Below are 16,189 nucleotides of genomic sequence, written 5' to 3'. Positions count from 1 at the left end.
CTATAACAGCATAAACCGACATTAGACAAAGAAAAATGAAATTTTTTGAAACACCTAACTAACTAGCTTAATATGAAGAATGAATTTGCACTACAGATGTCTCTAGTAAAGTGTCCATACAAATATATTAATATATCCCTCCTGCATTTGATGCAAAATTATTAACTAAAGCTTTTGCCACTTTTTTTTTTTTTACATAGCCACCTAACTAGGTGAATTGTATACAATTGTAAATAAAATTGTTCCACTTGGACCACTTAACAGCCATCTGCCCAGATCAGTTTAAATCACAGTTAAATCACAGCCTAACAGTTACTCTGCAGATAGCTAGCTAGTTAAGTAACATTTTAATTTCAACATAATGGCTGATAATATACTACAAATGCTTTACAAATATACAGTGGACTTTAAATATATACCCCAGCCTTTACAGTGTATTTTGCTTTTTTGTGTCAAAGTTTTAAGTTTTGGCAAAATAAATTGTGCATCCACCAAACACATTGAGCCCTGTAGCATTTAAGACACTGGTCTTAGAAGCTAGCTGGATAAGGCCACAACAACATAATAAATAATTTAATCCAAATAATTTAATCCTTCATTGCTCATCATTTTAAAAACATTTTTATCATTTTATATGGGCACATCAGAGCTGGTATTGGTACAAAAGATCATGTAGAAAAATGTATTAAAGTTCTGTAAACCAGCAGAAACTATAATAATTATTTTGACAATACTGACAGTCCAAAACATAAAATTAAGAAACGACATGGTGAGATACACTTGAGACTTGAAATACAGTATAACACAATACATACAGATGATGGCATCTGGGCACAAATGTATACAATATGAAATTCAGTCAGCAGACAACATTGGTTCATCATTGGCAACGATTGCACACATGATCATATTGCTTTTAAATCGCAAACCTATGCCAGCCACATCTTTTCTCTAGCAATACCTGTGTACATACTGATACATATTCACATATCTTTGTCCTGCAAAACGCAACAATAGGTTCTGGAGATTATTGCAGATAAGCACATTAAACCAAACCTTAATTTGATAAGGATGGGGGGTTTTCAGTACTTTTACATTAATGAGCAACACCCATAAATACTATCTGTAAAAGGAACAAGAGCAACAGGAGATTGAAACACAGGTGACTCATGAAAACCTCCCCCCCAGCGAATGGCTTCTGAGATTCGTCCCTTGTTGGACTTGACCGACAAAAGAGGGCAGAGGGTGCATAAAGGCCCCCCTGCTCTGAATGTGAGCATGTGGGTTTCGCATGCACGGAGCGGGAGGCCCTCTCCCCTTCCTCTGTTTTTTACCCAAGCACAACCTTGGTCACGGGAGTCTCAAGCCACCATGACTGTAAACAGCTACACAGTGTCTTATCAGAGCCAGAACTACCAGCCTGTGTTGAAACTCAGGGTTAATGAAGGACGTTGGTTCTCGCTGGCGGACACACCCAGGCTGAGATTGCGCGAGCGCGCGTGTGTTTGCCTTTCCGTCTGGGTCTGGTCCCCTCTCCCTCCTCCGCTCTTACGAAGCACGTGCGGCCAGCTGTGCTTCCAGGGCAGCGCCTGTCCCGGGTTCGGCCGTGCCTCTACGCGCCACAAACCGCGTCCTCGTTCACGGGTTCTCCCCGGGGCTCTTGGCGTCAGGGGCGTCGCTCTGCGTGGGGTCTGGTTCCTCCAGCTCCACCTCGCTGAGCTCTTCTTCCTCTATGGTGCCGTACAGCTGGTACGCCGGCGGCTCCTCCTCGTACGTCGCGGTGATGTCGGGGGCATCCCCGAGACGGTCGTCCTGCTCTGGGTGCTCCTCGGTGACCCATGTCACCTCCTCCCCGGTGGTGCTGGGGTGCAGGTGACACTCTCTGCCGAAGCCCAGGGAGGGGTACCCTGTGTTGGCGGGCATGGCCAGGGCCTCGTCGTACAGCGGTGGGCTCTCCAGGGCGTAGAGGTTGTAGGGGGGAGGGGCGGAGCTGCCGTTCACCAGCCCGGCGAAGGAGTGCCCACTTTGAGGGGGGTGCGAGACAGTGAAGGCTGGTGGGAAAATATAAGAAAAAGTGGATATGGGCGGGGCTCAAACAGATCACGGAATATCTAATCAAATTCCTGTGTTGAGTCAGGCGATAACAATGCACTCACAGGTGAGACACCCACAATGTTCACATTACAACATGCTGAGGTTGACTGCTGAGCAAGCGTTTCATTTGCCTGAACGCACCAGTAACAAAGAAAAACTACAGAAAAGCGAGAGAAAGCTTACAGGAGATTGTGCTTATGCTGTGTATCGTGCTTTGGTTGTCCATGGCAATGACAGTGACTTCGAAGGGATGGGCCTCGAAGGTCGGAACATGTGGCTTATTTGATCTACAGCATATCTTGACGCAGCTCCCGATGAATCCGCAACCGAGCAAGGCGCATATGAATATAAGTATCAACCTGTAAAAAAAGAATAGAGATTATAATAACAGAAAGCCGCACATTGCTCAGTTACTTACAGTTAGTATAGATTAATTAATTCCATAAATGTCAACCTGATATAAAGTTAAAGAGTGTACAAAATTCGAAACATTAATTGCAAGTCTATGAAGAGAACACAAGTGGGGCAGAACGCCGCGTAGACACGTGTCTTTCAAACAATTTTATTCCACGAGATGCGACTTTTGAGAGACAAATCGTTGGTTTGAAGCGTTGTCAACGATTCAAATCTCTCAAACCCCTTGACCAAAGACACAATTAGTAGCAATATATACTTCTTCCGATTGTCAGTGTCGTTAAGATGTTATACAAAAGCAATTACACCAAGCGGTCGGGACAGCGGAGACACTGACCATCTTCCATCGTAGACAGGACTCACACCTCTTCGGACTGCACCTTGGCTCCCCTACCCAAGCATAACTAACCTTCCTTTATTTGTAAACCTTTACGCGCGTTATCGGGCCACTGTGTAAGAGACGGATGCTTGTTCGAAACGCGATCAAATTATGTTCTGTATCATGCACCGTCTTTCACGCTCACACTATGCATCTTAGTCACCTGTCTTTTTAAGTAGCCCTGGATAAGCACTTCTGCTTAATAACAAAAGGTAGAAAAAAAGGTAGAAAAACTTACCAAACATACCACAGCTTTGACAGGTCTACTTTGCGACAGCTGCATGAGTGAGGAAAAAAGAGAAAGCTTCATTTAAGCTTTTAGGTTTGAAAAACATCTTACATTTACAACAAAATAAGTCAAATAAGTAATACTGATACAATCACAGTTAACATTAAATAGATAAATGTACACGCACTTACCCATCTTCGCAATCGTCATCGGCGACAGTAAACGATACCTGTTATTAGAGATTAAAAAAAAAATCAATTTCAAATCCAGCAAAACACAGTTAATTGGCTTTGAACTGAGTGACTTGATTGAGAAAAGGAGACGTTTGCGCACAGCCACCTACTCACCAGTAAAAGCAATAAAGTGATCACAACTTCGAAATTCCTCATTGCGCTCATTGTCTTAAGTTTTAGGTCGAAAACTTTCAACCGTATGTAGTAAAGAAAGTCAGTATCATCACTCCCTAGTCCCCTCCCGGCTGTGTTCCAACCCTCTTGGTGACTATATCCACGTATTCTTCTGCAAGCGGCTTTATAGGGCAGGTGACGCGTGCTTGTTACTTCCTCGAAATCACTCAAGTGGAATAGAAACGCCCCCCTCTGATGCCCCCTCATTGCCAGCTAACAGGTTATTGGATACACTTCAAAAATGCGTTCACCGTCGCGCTGGGTATGTCAGCGAGATTTAAATTGCAACAGTAGGTGGGATACTGTGTTTGTCCCTTTGGCACAATTCTGAATTCATTTTGGAAGTGGAGACAAAAACCCCAGAACCTTTTTGCACTTGCAGCTGTTACGATTATGGGAAATACAAATGGATTGGAAAGGATAGAAAATAATGCATTTGGAAAACATTCATATGGGCATGCGGTCATGCACACAATCATACACACACACACATACACCTTGAAAAGATGACATTACATTATTCATTTTTTTTAAAACAAAAAAACTAAGAAGAATATATACATCCGAAATATTACATTATCAGCATTTTAGCAGACACTCTTATCCAGAGCAATTTACATTGACTTTTTTTTTTGTTTAACAATGATATCCATTTATACAGATGGATATTTACTGAGGCAATTGAGAGTTAGGTACCTTGCCCAAGGGTACAACGGCAGTGCCCTAGTGGGGAATCAAACCAGCAACCTTTTGGTTACAAGTCCTGCTCCTTAACCACTGTGCTACACTGCTATGTATAGTGTAACAGTGCAACCCAAAATTTTTGATTACAGCTATAGTACCAGTCAGTTTGGACACCTGATTAAGATAGTGGGAGACATTCAAAGCCATTTTGATTTAAAGACTTAGGCTTAAATGCTTGACATTTGTTTCCTAGACAAATATAAATAGTGAAATTGATTCCGATGTATGAATTTCAAAAATTCATACATAGGAATCAATTTGACTGTTGATTTCACTTTTTCGCTACTTTGAAGAACTTAAAATAAGTTTTGATGTCTTCTATTGTTATAAAATGTGGAAAACTGTGAAAATAAAGAAAAAAACTCTTTTTTGAGCAGGTGTGTCCAAACCTTTGACTGGTACTGTAGGGCAGGAAAGTTAAGTCATATAACGGTATGTGAGAACTGAATGAGGTATGATGGGACAATTTAAAATAATATTAGCATAAACAATAGAGCTAAAGCTCATGTGCAAAACCTATTATTATAATGGAATTTTTCCCTCACTCACATAGGCGTGACTATGCCTTTTGCCATAAATCCTTGGGAAAAGGTTACATTTTAATTAGTTAACGGTTGTAACTGACTCTATGAATTAACAACCTCCAGGTCCCCTGGTATGATGTCATACAAGGTTTACAATGTCATGACCTAATCCAGGGTCCATTACTGTTAAAGAAAAGGTCTCCAGACCATTCTATTTATACCTTTACATAATATGAACCAGGAAGCTGTACAATTTGCAGGGAAACTTCTGAATTTACAAATAGTAAACGTAAAGGTCACTAAGCATATAAAAAATGTGTAGCTGGGTAAATCTCACTGGAATTTACCTCTAGCTCGTTCAGTTCTAGGGGCCGAAGCATTGCCATAGTTTTCAGCCACACACACACACACAAACACAAAAGCACTTTGAAGCGTCAGGGGCTGGAACACCGTTTCTGCTGTGTTCAGCAGGTACTCATGATGGAGTATGTGGGAAAGGACAGCAGTGTCAGCTGAGAGCTAGACACTGCAGTGCCATGTTCCAGTTCAGCCACCCTGTGGTATGGAGGAGTGGGTGCACTGGTGACTCTCTGGCATTCCCTGTGAATTAGTATTACTGTAAGCTACTCCTTACTCCAGGGCTGCTTCCTGGTTGGCATAAAGCGCAGTCACCGGTGTAGCGGAACAAATTGTGTCTGTTAGGGAGTCACGTCACCGCCAGGAATTAGCCTGATAAGTATAAAATGTCAAGAAGATCAAAAACATCTTGGTTTGTAAAATGAATTACAAGATTAGTTTTTAGTGAAGTAAGTCATAAGTATGGTATTTGAAATGTCTGTGTCATGTTTTGGTCCTCGACACAGACGTATCTGAGCCAATCAAATCTGAAGAAGTTCAGATGCTGAAATAAACAAACTGTGCATTTCGCCACACATCAGACATGGGCTTAATACGTAAATTAGCACAACCAATCAGATTGCTAGAAAACAAAAAGGGTTGAACCAGGTCCAGACAGAAGTCTGTTAATTTCTGTTGCTTATTATGACTTAATAAATCATTAACAGGTGCCCTTATCCTGAGTCACTGCAGAGGAAAAAAACCCCTCACCTACACTTGATTGGTTGCGTCTGTGACAATGTTTCAATGGTATGTATGAGCATTCCAAAACCAGTTTTCATCTTATAAGGAAACTGAACTCTGCGTGACTCCCACATAATATCTGAATGCATCACGAGACTATGCTTTTGCTGTGTTTCTGACAAACAAAAAATGATTGGTCATAGTCAGGTGTTTTTGCATGGAGGTCTTATTCATCGGCGGTCAGCAGTGAAGAAGATCTTATCATATTATGCTCGTAGTTATTCGCTGGTGTTTAGGAACAACATTACGTGACCTCTGTGTAAAAATGCTTATTGTCAAACCAGTAGGCCAATTAAATATTAAATATATTAAATAAGTGTTTGTGCTCTTATATGCTTGTGTGAGATCCGTATTGTTGGATCCCATACTTATGAATTAGCCACTGAGCTAATGATATATTCAAAAGCCTCACTTTTTTGCAACTAGCTAACAAAGAAGACAGATTTGAGAAAATTAAATAACAATGAAAAAGATAGATAATATGCTCAGTAAAGGCTCATGTGTAATATTACTAAGCACCTATTTGAGGCTAATGTATTTACATGTCAATGTCACTCATATTTACTTGTAAAAAAACATGTTCTACATGTTCTGATCAGCATTTCAGAATAATCAAATTAATATTGTTCATATAGTATATTTCCCCAGAACTCATGGGCCTGTGCTGTTAATGACTCCAGATTCACACCTCTTCAGTGTTGAATGGACATCAAATCATGACCATGTGATTCTGTGTCCAGAATCATAACCAGGTACTCCATGTTCCATCTATGGGTAGGACACCCCCCCCCCCTTTCCTGATTGTAAATGCTAGACTGTACACAGAGCGGCGTATTGAATATTATGTAATAAAGCTAGGCACATTAAATTATCCACCAGGTGGAAATTTCCGTTACTGAACTGTAAGATCCTCAGGTTCCCACATCAGGCCGGCCCTTCGTGACGCCTCGCACCGGCGTGTTGCTTCCCTGTTTCCAGGCTGTGTCGTCACACAGGGGCTGCAGCATGGATGAATCGGTGCAGTGCGTGAGTGCTGTCCCCTCCCGCACGTTCCCACAGCAAGACATCCTGAACCCTTTCCTCATAGCCCTGATAACATCGCAGCTGATTCCGTTGTTTGCCTCTGCCAGGTGTCTAGGTTAAAGCCGGGCTTATTCCACTGCAATATGCTGGTGGCCGGACAAACTATTGACATCTACCAAGCCACTCCTTGGACAGCGCTTCAATTATCCTGTGATGAAATCAATTTAATCATAATTATTTTACACAGAGCAAACTATGGAAAGCACAGCACAACTGCCCGCTCTTATCTGCCTATTGAAATAGGTGACCAAAATATGGAAACTCCCTATTTTATCTGCTGTTAAAACTTTGCTTTCCATAGAGCTGTTGAACATTTTCCATTTCCAGACTGTTTGTGTATCCACTCCAAACAGCAATCTCCCCTGTTCCCGTATTATTGATAATGGGTGATTATCTGCGTCTGTTTCACCAACCCAAACGTATTAAAACAAACATGCCAACTTGTTCCGTGGCCAAGGAATGTCAAATTACACGTGACAACATGGGACGATAAGGGGTTGTAGAGGGTGAGGTGTTGTCAAAACAAGACCAGAAATACATTTATAGCTCATTACTGTAAAACAAGCAGACCAATGACAGTGAGCCACTTTCAAGTCAAAACAGAATAGAAATGCGTACTGAAAACACAAGAGAGTGAAGATATAAAATGCTAAAAGAGGGCTTGTTAGGCTTTGGTTGAAAAATTGTGTCTCACCTTTTCTTTTACCTTTACCTTTTCTGCAAACGTCATCTTTTTTTTTTAAGTTTTTCTTGGTTGGGAAATTTCCACAGCTACATCACAACTCACTCTATTAAATGACCTGGCTGCCTCGACTGGTGTAATTACCGTATGAACAGTTTGACGATCATATTCATCATTTAATTACCTCTCTAGATGATTACTTTAATGGCACTGGCTGAGAACTGCAGTGAAAGAGCACTGAAATATTGTTGTATGTAACAGAAAGGTCAGGGTAGCTCAAAGGATCTGTTCTTTGTGCCAGTTCACTCTGGCTCATGGAGTGCTCCTCACCAACCTGCAGTTCAGCACTTGAATTTTCTGTGATTTGTGCCTGTTCTATTTCTTAGTAGAGTACAAGCCTCTGCCACCCTAATGAGCTGTAATCCCTAAAATCAATCCTTTTCTTCTTTATCCCACAGGAAAACATTTCACCAAGTTTAACCCAAACTTGGCTGCAGAGGTAGCAATTACCAGTTCCTATATAATTATTTACATTCCCTACTGTATATACGCACACACACGTACACACGTGTATGAGTTTGGCTTGAACAAAAACCAGGTATGACATGATTCCTGAATATCAAAACACCCTGTGTTTGGGTGGACATACTAAGCAGGCAGAAAGTGTAGGGTTTTGCAAGGCTAATTTATGAATGGTTGCACTGAGCAAATTGAATACCACATGGCACCAAACGGTTTCCCTGGGTTTTTACATCAGAGATGAACCTTAGATGCCCTTTAAACAGCTTTTAATTCTGGGTTTCCTAATTGCAGGTTTTTACCAGGTTTACACTCATTTGTTCAGTTTTAACCTCCCCCCTTTTGCTTTGAATTGAAATGAAGTTTTATTCATGCTCAGAAATCCAAGGTTTAGTGGGCCTGGCATTCCCAACAGTGCTCCAAAGGGCTCTGAGATTGATAATAGCAAATTGTTGGGGAAGACAGCCTGCTTCTCTGCTCATAATAAAAATGATCATTTTGTATGATTTGAAGAAAATACAGAGGCCAACACTGATGTTTCTATAGATGAAAAGCCTGATGATAATGATGCCATGTCACCCTCTCATAGTTACTTACTGTTGTTGTTGATTGCATTGAGCAAACTTGTTTTCAAAGTGGGCTTTGACTGTTCAAAGCAATGATTCTTTAAAATGAAAAATAAGAATATCTGGCAAAATAGCGAGTAAACCTTGTGACAGGTTAGATGCATGTATTTTTAAATGTGCAACTCAATATTGAACAATATATGAAGAAAAAGATATTAGGCCAGTGAAGAGGAGCACCGATTCAATGTACAGACACAAATAGTATTTACAAAAAGAGCTATAGCACTGGAAATGCAATAAAAAAGATCATGGGAGTCTAGCATTTCTCCACTGTGTGCGCTTCAGTAAAGTGTATCCTGCTTGACCTACATTTGGCCTGAATAGGCACTCTGTTGTTGTTAATCTGGAGTGTTCTCCATTGCATCGGGGTAGAACTCTTCTCATGAAGTCATGCTTCCTCTAGAAAACGACTTAGCAGGAAACACATACTACAGCCGGGTGACAGGAACACGAGCGTCTAATCTGCCTTTGATAATTCACAGAAAGAGAGTGTTCACTGTAAGCTTGTTTGTCTTTCGATTAGCTGAGGGAAAAAAAGCACCATTTTATACCTTTGTTTTCAGTTAATTTACCTCGAGCAGGAATGCTAAATGACCTTGGAATTAGGTTCACGTGAAATGCTGCATGGCTGCATGGTTATAATAAAGCATGCACCCAGCACATTTTGCCTCCTGTGCAAGTGCATGTTAATATTTACTTCTGTTTTTTTTTTTTTTTTTTAACCTGGCCTGCCATATCTGAGCTTAAATCTGGCTGCATTGACAGAATGTTTTGTTCTTTACCTGCCTCTCCACCGATGCAGATCAACCACCATTCGCGGAGTCTGCTCCCTGTAAAAACACAGTGGACATATTCATAGCCCAGGCAGTCAAAGGGCCTGGTCTTTGCACAGGATCAAATGATTCAGCTTTCTTTTCCCATTTGAAGGTGTTGTTCTTACTTTCACAGATACAGTATGTACAGATCTAAATGTCCATCCAATGAACAGATGAACAAGCAGTGTTTTGTCTCTGTATTCATCACAAATCTCATTTAATTCTTTCAACATTTATGTCAATGATTTATCAGTGCATATCAATAATCATTGAGCTAGATTACAGTGTGCCTTCCCCAGGCATCCAATCAAACATTATTCACGGTTACCATACTTTTAAATGCAGCCACACCACTGTCACTCAAAGAGAGGGGAGAAGAATAACACAGAAAATGATTAAATTGTGGATGCAAATCAGAAACAGATTAATCTGGATTACCTAAAACAAGCAGTAAACCTTAAATCACCTGATTAAAAAAAAATGCAATTTAATTTAAGTGGCAGTCCATGGTTCACTAATTTTTATTAATATATTTTCTTTGTTAAACCATTTTAGCTTGCCAATTAACAGTAGCAATAAATTTAAGGCCAGATTTGTTGTGAATATAATTATGCAAATTGTATTAATGAATATTATTAAATAATATGCATGCAACATATGTAACAACTGCACTGGTTGCTGATGTTAGCCTTCTGTTTGCAGTATAAAAAAGGTAATCATTGTGGTGTACCACAGGAAGCTCAAAAAACGGACGTAAGTACAGATAGCAGAAAGCACCTCAGCCTTGCACTGCAGTTTTTTAAATTTTAGTTTTTATTTCTCTGAAGTGGGGCAGTCCTTGTTGCAGGGGTTACATATGTTTATGGTGCTCACAGAAAATCAAATTACATAAGGCACATCTAAATGCTGTGGAAAAAATAACAGAACAAAACCATGCCCTCCCGGCGCTATAAGCTAAACACTGACGCATTTCCACCCTGCATAGGGGTCTTTCCAAGGCCAACCGTCTCACACACAAAGGTAGCATTTAAGGATAGCTCAGGTATTTCAAGGCCACAAGGCATGACAAGTGCATGAGGTGCCTGTCAGCCAATAATAACTGCAGAAATCACGATTCACAAAATTGTACAAACAATGCAGTTCTGCTGTATACAGTATATACAAGACAGTGAGACATAGCATTTAGTCACCACAAACATAAAGACATGAGTATGGGTGTCATGCCATTATTTCAGGACTGACAGTGGTAGGATTTGGCACAATTATTTAGGATGAATCAGAGATTCGGTTCATTCCATTGTTTTGCCTGCGATTTAAAGACAGCAAATCAATTTTCCTATTTATTGTACAAGTACCTTATCAACGTTAACACCCAGTAGGTTGCATGTAACTACATCATTTGGCCTGAATTTAGGATCACCACCTGCGTAGTCTCTCGCCACAGGCTGCCAGTGGGGATGTGGTGTCTGCCACCTTAATGAGACCTCTGTGCTCTGTGGTATGTGTGTGTGTAAATGCGCAGAAGTGAAGGGGGGAATCAAATGGATGACTCCCTTGGATCCCCAGGCAGTAAGAGTTCTGACTTCCATGTTCTCTTTGGATCAGGGATAGTTTCTTTCAAAATGGCTGCCTCATGAGCGGTCTGCCCTACTGGCCTCCTATGTTTGGTCGCCATTTTCCTAAGGTGCTGCGAGCTGCACTTGACAGCCTCTGATATTTTAATTGCATTTCGTGGCAGTAAGGTTTTTCTCTTTGAATGTGTCACGTAGTTACAGTTTATGCCAGCATCCTAAGTCCTGGAGTCCTGTAGATTTGCTTTGCCAAGGGTGAGTACTGATGCTAGTACAAGATAGTACAAGGTGTGATTATTGGAGGCCTGGCTTGCTGGATTTTGGACTCCAGCAGTACGTTTGTATGTGAACAGAGAGCGCATTCGTGTGCTCTTTTTATGGTCCATTTGCTATATCCCCCACCTGCCAACTGTTCTTTCACATTCTTGGCTTTGGCAATGAGGTCCCACCTCTCTGAACAGAGATGTATGAGGCATAGAAACTGTTCCACTGGCAGGTTGTCCTTAAATATACCGGGGTAGTAGCTTGAGGCTAGCAACAGTATGTTGTGACCTCTTTCCTTTATGTAGCAGGTAGTTTCCAAGCCACGACCTTGTTTGCTTTCCAGAGCTTCTAAGAAGCGAACACTGTCAGAGAAGTGTTTTAATCAGAATTTCTTGTTCTTATTTCACCCTTTTAAATCAGAATAGAATGGAGCAGAGTGCCATAGGCTCATCCGTGTTATTGTTTCACAGCGGACAGACATCGTCAATGTATCTGAGCCAGGCTTTGACTTTTAGCAGTAGAAGGATTGGCCATGATGTTAAGCATAAATTTAGGCCCAAACCCCCCTACCAGCTTGGTCAAATTGGACACTGTAACTGAATCTATCATTATATCTTTAATGTGGAGACAATGGTCATTTTAAAATATGGAAAGTACTTACTGAGCTAGTCTGCCCATAAAGTCATTAGCTGGAGTCTGAATCTCTGCGTGAGCATGTTGTGTATCAGTGGGATGCTGGCGTTAAGAGCCTTGGAGTCTAATGAGGCCAAAATGATCCCCTGTGTTGGTAACACAATGCCTTATAACTTATGGATCAAATCAGATGAGTCTCTAGCGTAGGACAGAAAGACTTGGATGAAAGGCTCGAATTACTGGTCCAAAAAATTGTGATTCGGGTTCCAACAGTGAGCCACTCTGTGAAACTTCAGGCATACCACAAGGCCTGTGTTTTATTCTCAATGCGGGGGTGTGACTCTGTGATCTACACAACAATTTACATTCCCTCTTGGAAATTTTGCCTCTTCTCATGCCCGCATGGCCTGTATTTGGCTGTGTATTTGGCTTGGGTTGGAAGGAAGTTTCTCATAAAAAGCGGGATCATTAACCTATCTCAGTGCTTCTTCCCCGTATGCTGGACAGTGTCAGAATAGTACAGCTCCTCCTTTGTAAGTCTGTTTAATGATAAAAACTGTATCATTACAGAGTTAAACAAGAGCTTTTCTCTAACACTGCAATGTTGACTGATTTGCTACATGCACTTCTTTTCTTTTGTGCTGGAAGTTGCTCTGGATAAGAGTGTCTGCTAAATGAATGTAATGTAATGTAATGTCTCAATTACAGCAACTGTGGGTCCAGACGGTGAATTGGCTGGAAGATGGGGACGGAGGCCAAATGGGGTTCTCTTTCATAAAAGGTCCTTGAAGAACAATTTCGCTTTCAATTTACAAACAAATGTGTGTACATCAATTTTAGAGTCTCACACATAATATTTACCTGTAGGAACAAACCAATATGTCTGAGAGGACTTCAGGCGGAACTCTCCATTTCAGCTGACTAGGCAGGTTTAAACACTGAGAATCGGTGATGGAAAACTAGCTGGTGATACATTTTTAAGAATTAGGTCATTACTCAACCTATGATAATGACTGAAAATGAAAATGCTCTAAATGAAAATTCACATCATGAAACAATACACTAGTACACTAACATGAAAATAATGGAAAATACACATTTTAATTTTTTTTTTTTCACTGAAGCTTTATTTCCCCAAAAATCAGTGATGATTACATGGCTAGATCAAGAGAGAATTAAGAATTGGATGTAGATAAACATGCTAGTGTAGCTAAAAAATAAAAAATAATGTTCTGATTAATTTCAAACAAAAGGAGAGATCAACTACCTAAAAAGGAGAATGCTGTACCTTCCCTAAACCTGGCCACATCTCTGCCACCAATTTGTCTTTCGTGTGTCCTTTGTGTTGTCCTGCACATTTGACTACACCGGGATGGTCAGATACTCATCTGAGGTGCAGCATCCGTGGCCTGCATGACAGAGGGGATCTTGCGTTAAAATGGATTGCTTGTGTTCCAATACAATAATTTCATATGATCAGCAAAGCAGAAGATGCTAGTAATTGTTCCATATGAGGCTCAGTATAGTTACAGATTCACTCCAGACTGTCAGCCAATGATGAGCGAAAAGTACTGAATAGACTCTTCGTTTTATTATTCTTTCTTATATTCTTATTTGCATAGCTAACTGAACAAAACCCACTTGGATGCTTAGGTCACATCCACTAACATTTGCTGAAACCTTTGACCGATATTCCAGACAAAAAAAAAAAAAAAAAGAAGAGACACCTCAGACTGACAGTTAAGGATGGCTGCAGTTCAAAACAGTCATTCACCCCCACCTGACTCCGACATCCATACTTTAAAGCATACTGTAATGTTTACCGATCATTAGCCATGACCTCTAATTATAGAACATTTAGCAGAACCTGGGTGTTTTTCACATCTATTCCTTTCAATTTTTTTTTTCCATAAGCAGTTAACAGAAGTAACCACCCCCATCATCTGAGCCCCCAGCAAACAAAGGCACCCGTGAAAGCTCCGCCAACTCCTGTTTGTATGGGCAGGTCAGGACAGCCATGGTCCGGTTCCCCACCGCACTTCGGGTGCATGCAGACTGACAGAGTGAATCAGTCTGCGCCGGCCTGGGCTGGCTCGCAGCTGCAAGTGTTAAGGTGAGAACTACTCACGCCAGGTGTGAACCCTACTAGTCTGGCCTGATGCCAGGCTGCCTTTGGGGGCTTTCTGGGGGTGAGTGGGTCAGTTTACTTCAATGATGGCCTTAATGACTTCTACATCAGATACTGATACCGAAACGCTGGACAAATTGTTCACCTCAGGTGACACATTATGATCGGTGGCTTTAATTTCCAGGAATCGAGGAACTAAATGTGCCATGCTCAGAGCAGGTGATGCTCCTCTTTGTTAAACACCGGAGGAATTAATTCAGAGTGATCTGAAGGGCTGTATCCAAAACAGGCATCTATTTAGTCACTATCAGTTAAACAATACATCCACTCTGTTCAGATCTCTGTTCAGAGGGAACACAAAAACATCTAATCAGTGTAAAAATAAGGGTGAAAAGCGAAGTGATAAAAGCTAAATGGTTGCTTACACTTTTCATCAGCTCTGCGTAAGTTTTTTTCTCATGCCATGTGATTAAAATGACTTTGTTTTGTATGTCACTGTGTATGGTAGCTAACTTGATTTTTCCATTTTATTTTGGCCATGACTAGTCCAGAGGGCTGCCTCTAATATTGCCACCTGCCTGCATTCTGCTTAAGTTATAATTAAAAACACCAGAGAAATTCCCTCTTGACTTTGTCTTTCTGCAGTTAACATATAGAATGAAATTATTACTCTGTTAATAAGTACTTGGTTTATTAGGCTTCCAAGACATCAGCTGTAAGCATATTATTAATGCTGGTGTTATTTTTCATTGTAGAGCATGACAAAATGATGAGGTCATAATGACTGGTTAGTGTATAATTTGGTCTTAAGGACTTAAGGACACATGTCTTACTTTTACAAAGCGTTCTGCCCTTTCCAAAATAGGCCCCAGTGATTTCTGTGGCATGAAGAGGTAATTTTCCTGTGGCAAACTCTACAATTTCAAGTGCATGAGACAATCATACACTATTTTAAATGTCAAATTATTTCAAATTTACTAGGATACTTTTTGTCAAAATTTGTACTTGTTCCACATACAATTGTAATAGATTTCACTATGCGTCTTCTCTCTTTAGCATAAGATTATATGTCACATGATTTAAAAATTGGTCTCATTTAGATAAGTGCATGAAAGTAAAGCCAACAACAAGAAACCGATCCATGAGAGGACAATGTGTAAATGTATATCAATGTGGTCTTTGCTGAACTGAACGCACATGTAGGATCATTTGGTCATGTAAAGGCTGGCGCCTTTTTAAATTAAAAAAAAAAATTACAGATTGGTTTTCCAGAAAAAAAACAAACAAAAAAAAAAACACTGACGTACACAACACCTAATGCACAGAACACACTTTACCCCTGATACAGCTCTTTGAATTGCCCTTATGAGCTGGCTTCATGTTGACAGTTCCAGAGAAGTTCTGAAGAATCATACTTCAGATCGTGAGCACTTTAGATCGTGTAGCTTATCGGGCCCTCCGATTGATGATAAGTGCTCTTCTGAGTGCCTTAGGAGCTGCAGATTCCTGTTCAAGTATCGGGTTTTTAATGCACAGTGGGGGACTGCAAACAACCAATAAAGAGTAACCGTGCGGCATTGTAATGTGTCAAAAGCAAAGTAACGGAAAAGGAACAAGAAATTGTGTTTTTCCTTTACCTCTTCTGCACTGACAATGTTAAAATGACTGTTTAAATTAGTAACTAAGATGCCCTGCACAGGTATCCAACCATAAACATCTATACTGAGTCTTAGTCAATCTGGTGTCAGTGTTTCCATGAAAAGTCCTCAGCCACACAAGTCCAAATACATCTTCCATAGCCTTTATTACTTTCTGAATACTGGGTGTCTCTGTTGTTCTTTAGCTCTGTTGTTCTTTAGCTTGTTGCGAGTGCAACCACACTGTACAAGTAACCCTCTAAGTATAAAGAGGCAGTGCGCCAGAAATGAAATAAAAAA

At 40.6% G+C, this 16,189-nt stretch overlaps 1 protein-coding gene across 1 annotated transcript; it reads right to left on the bottom strand.

Annotated features, from left to right (window-relative positions):
- Nucleotides 1–564: 564 nt before the first annotated feature.
- LOC118781108 (transmembrane protein 52-like) lies at nucleotides 565–3,602 on the bottom strand. The gene is made up of 5 exons (XM_036533993.1): nucleotides 3,464–3,602; nucleotides 3,308–3,345; nucleotides 3,126–3,164; nucleotides 2,278–2,453; nucleotides 565–2,051 (listed from the first exon to the last, which is right to left on the bottom strand). Exons 1-5 carry the CDS (start codon nucleotides 3,512–3,514, stop codon nucleotides 1,639–1,641), a joined length of 717 nt encoding a protein of 238 aa, XP_036389886.1. The 5' UTR covers nucleotides 3,515–3,602; the 3' UTR covers nucleotides 565–1,638.
- Between the last annotated feature and the right edge of the window lie 12,587 nt (nucleotides 3,603–16,189).

The sequence above is a fragment of the Megalops cyprinoides genome, chromosome 7 (genome assembly GCF_013368585.1).
Source record: "Megalops cyprinoides isolate fMegCyp1 chromosome 7, fMegCyp1.pri, whole genome shotgun sequence".
Lineage (NCBI taxonomy): Eukaryota > Metazoa > Chordata > Actinopteri > Elopiformes > Megalopidae > Megalops > Megalops cyprinoides.
The sequence above is the reverse complement of the archived record's forward strand: the minus strand, read 5'-3'. Positions and strand labels throughout refer to the sequence as shown.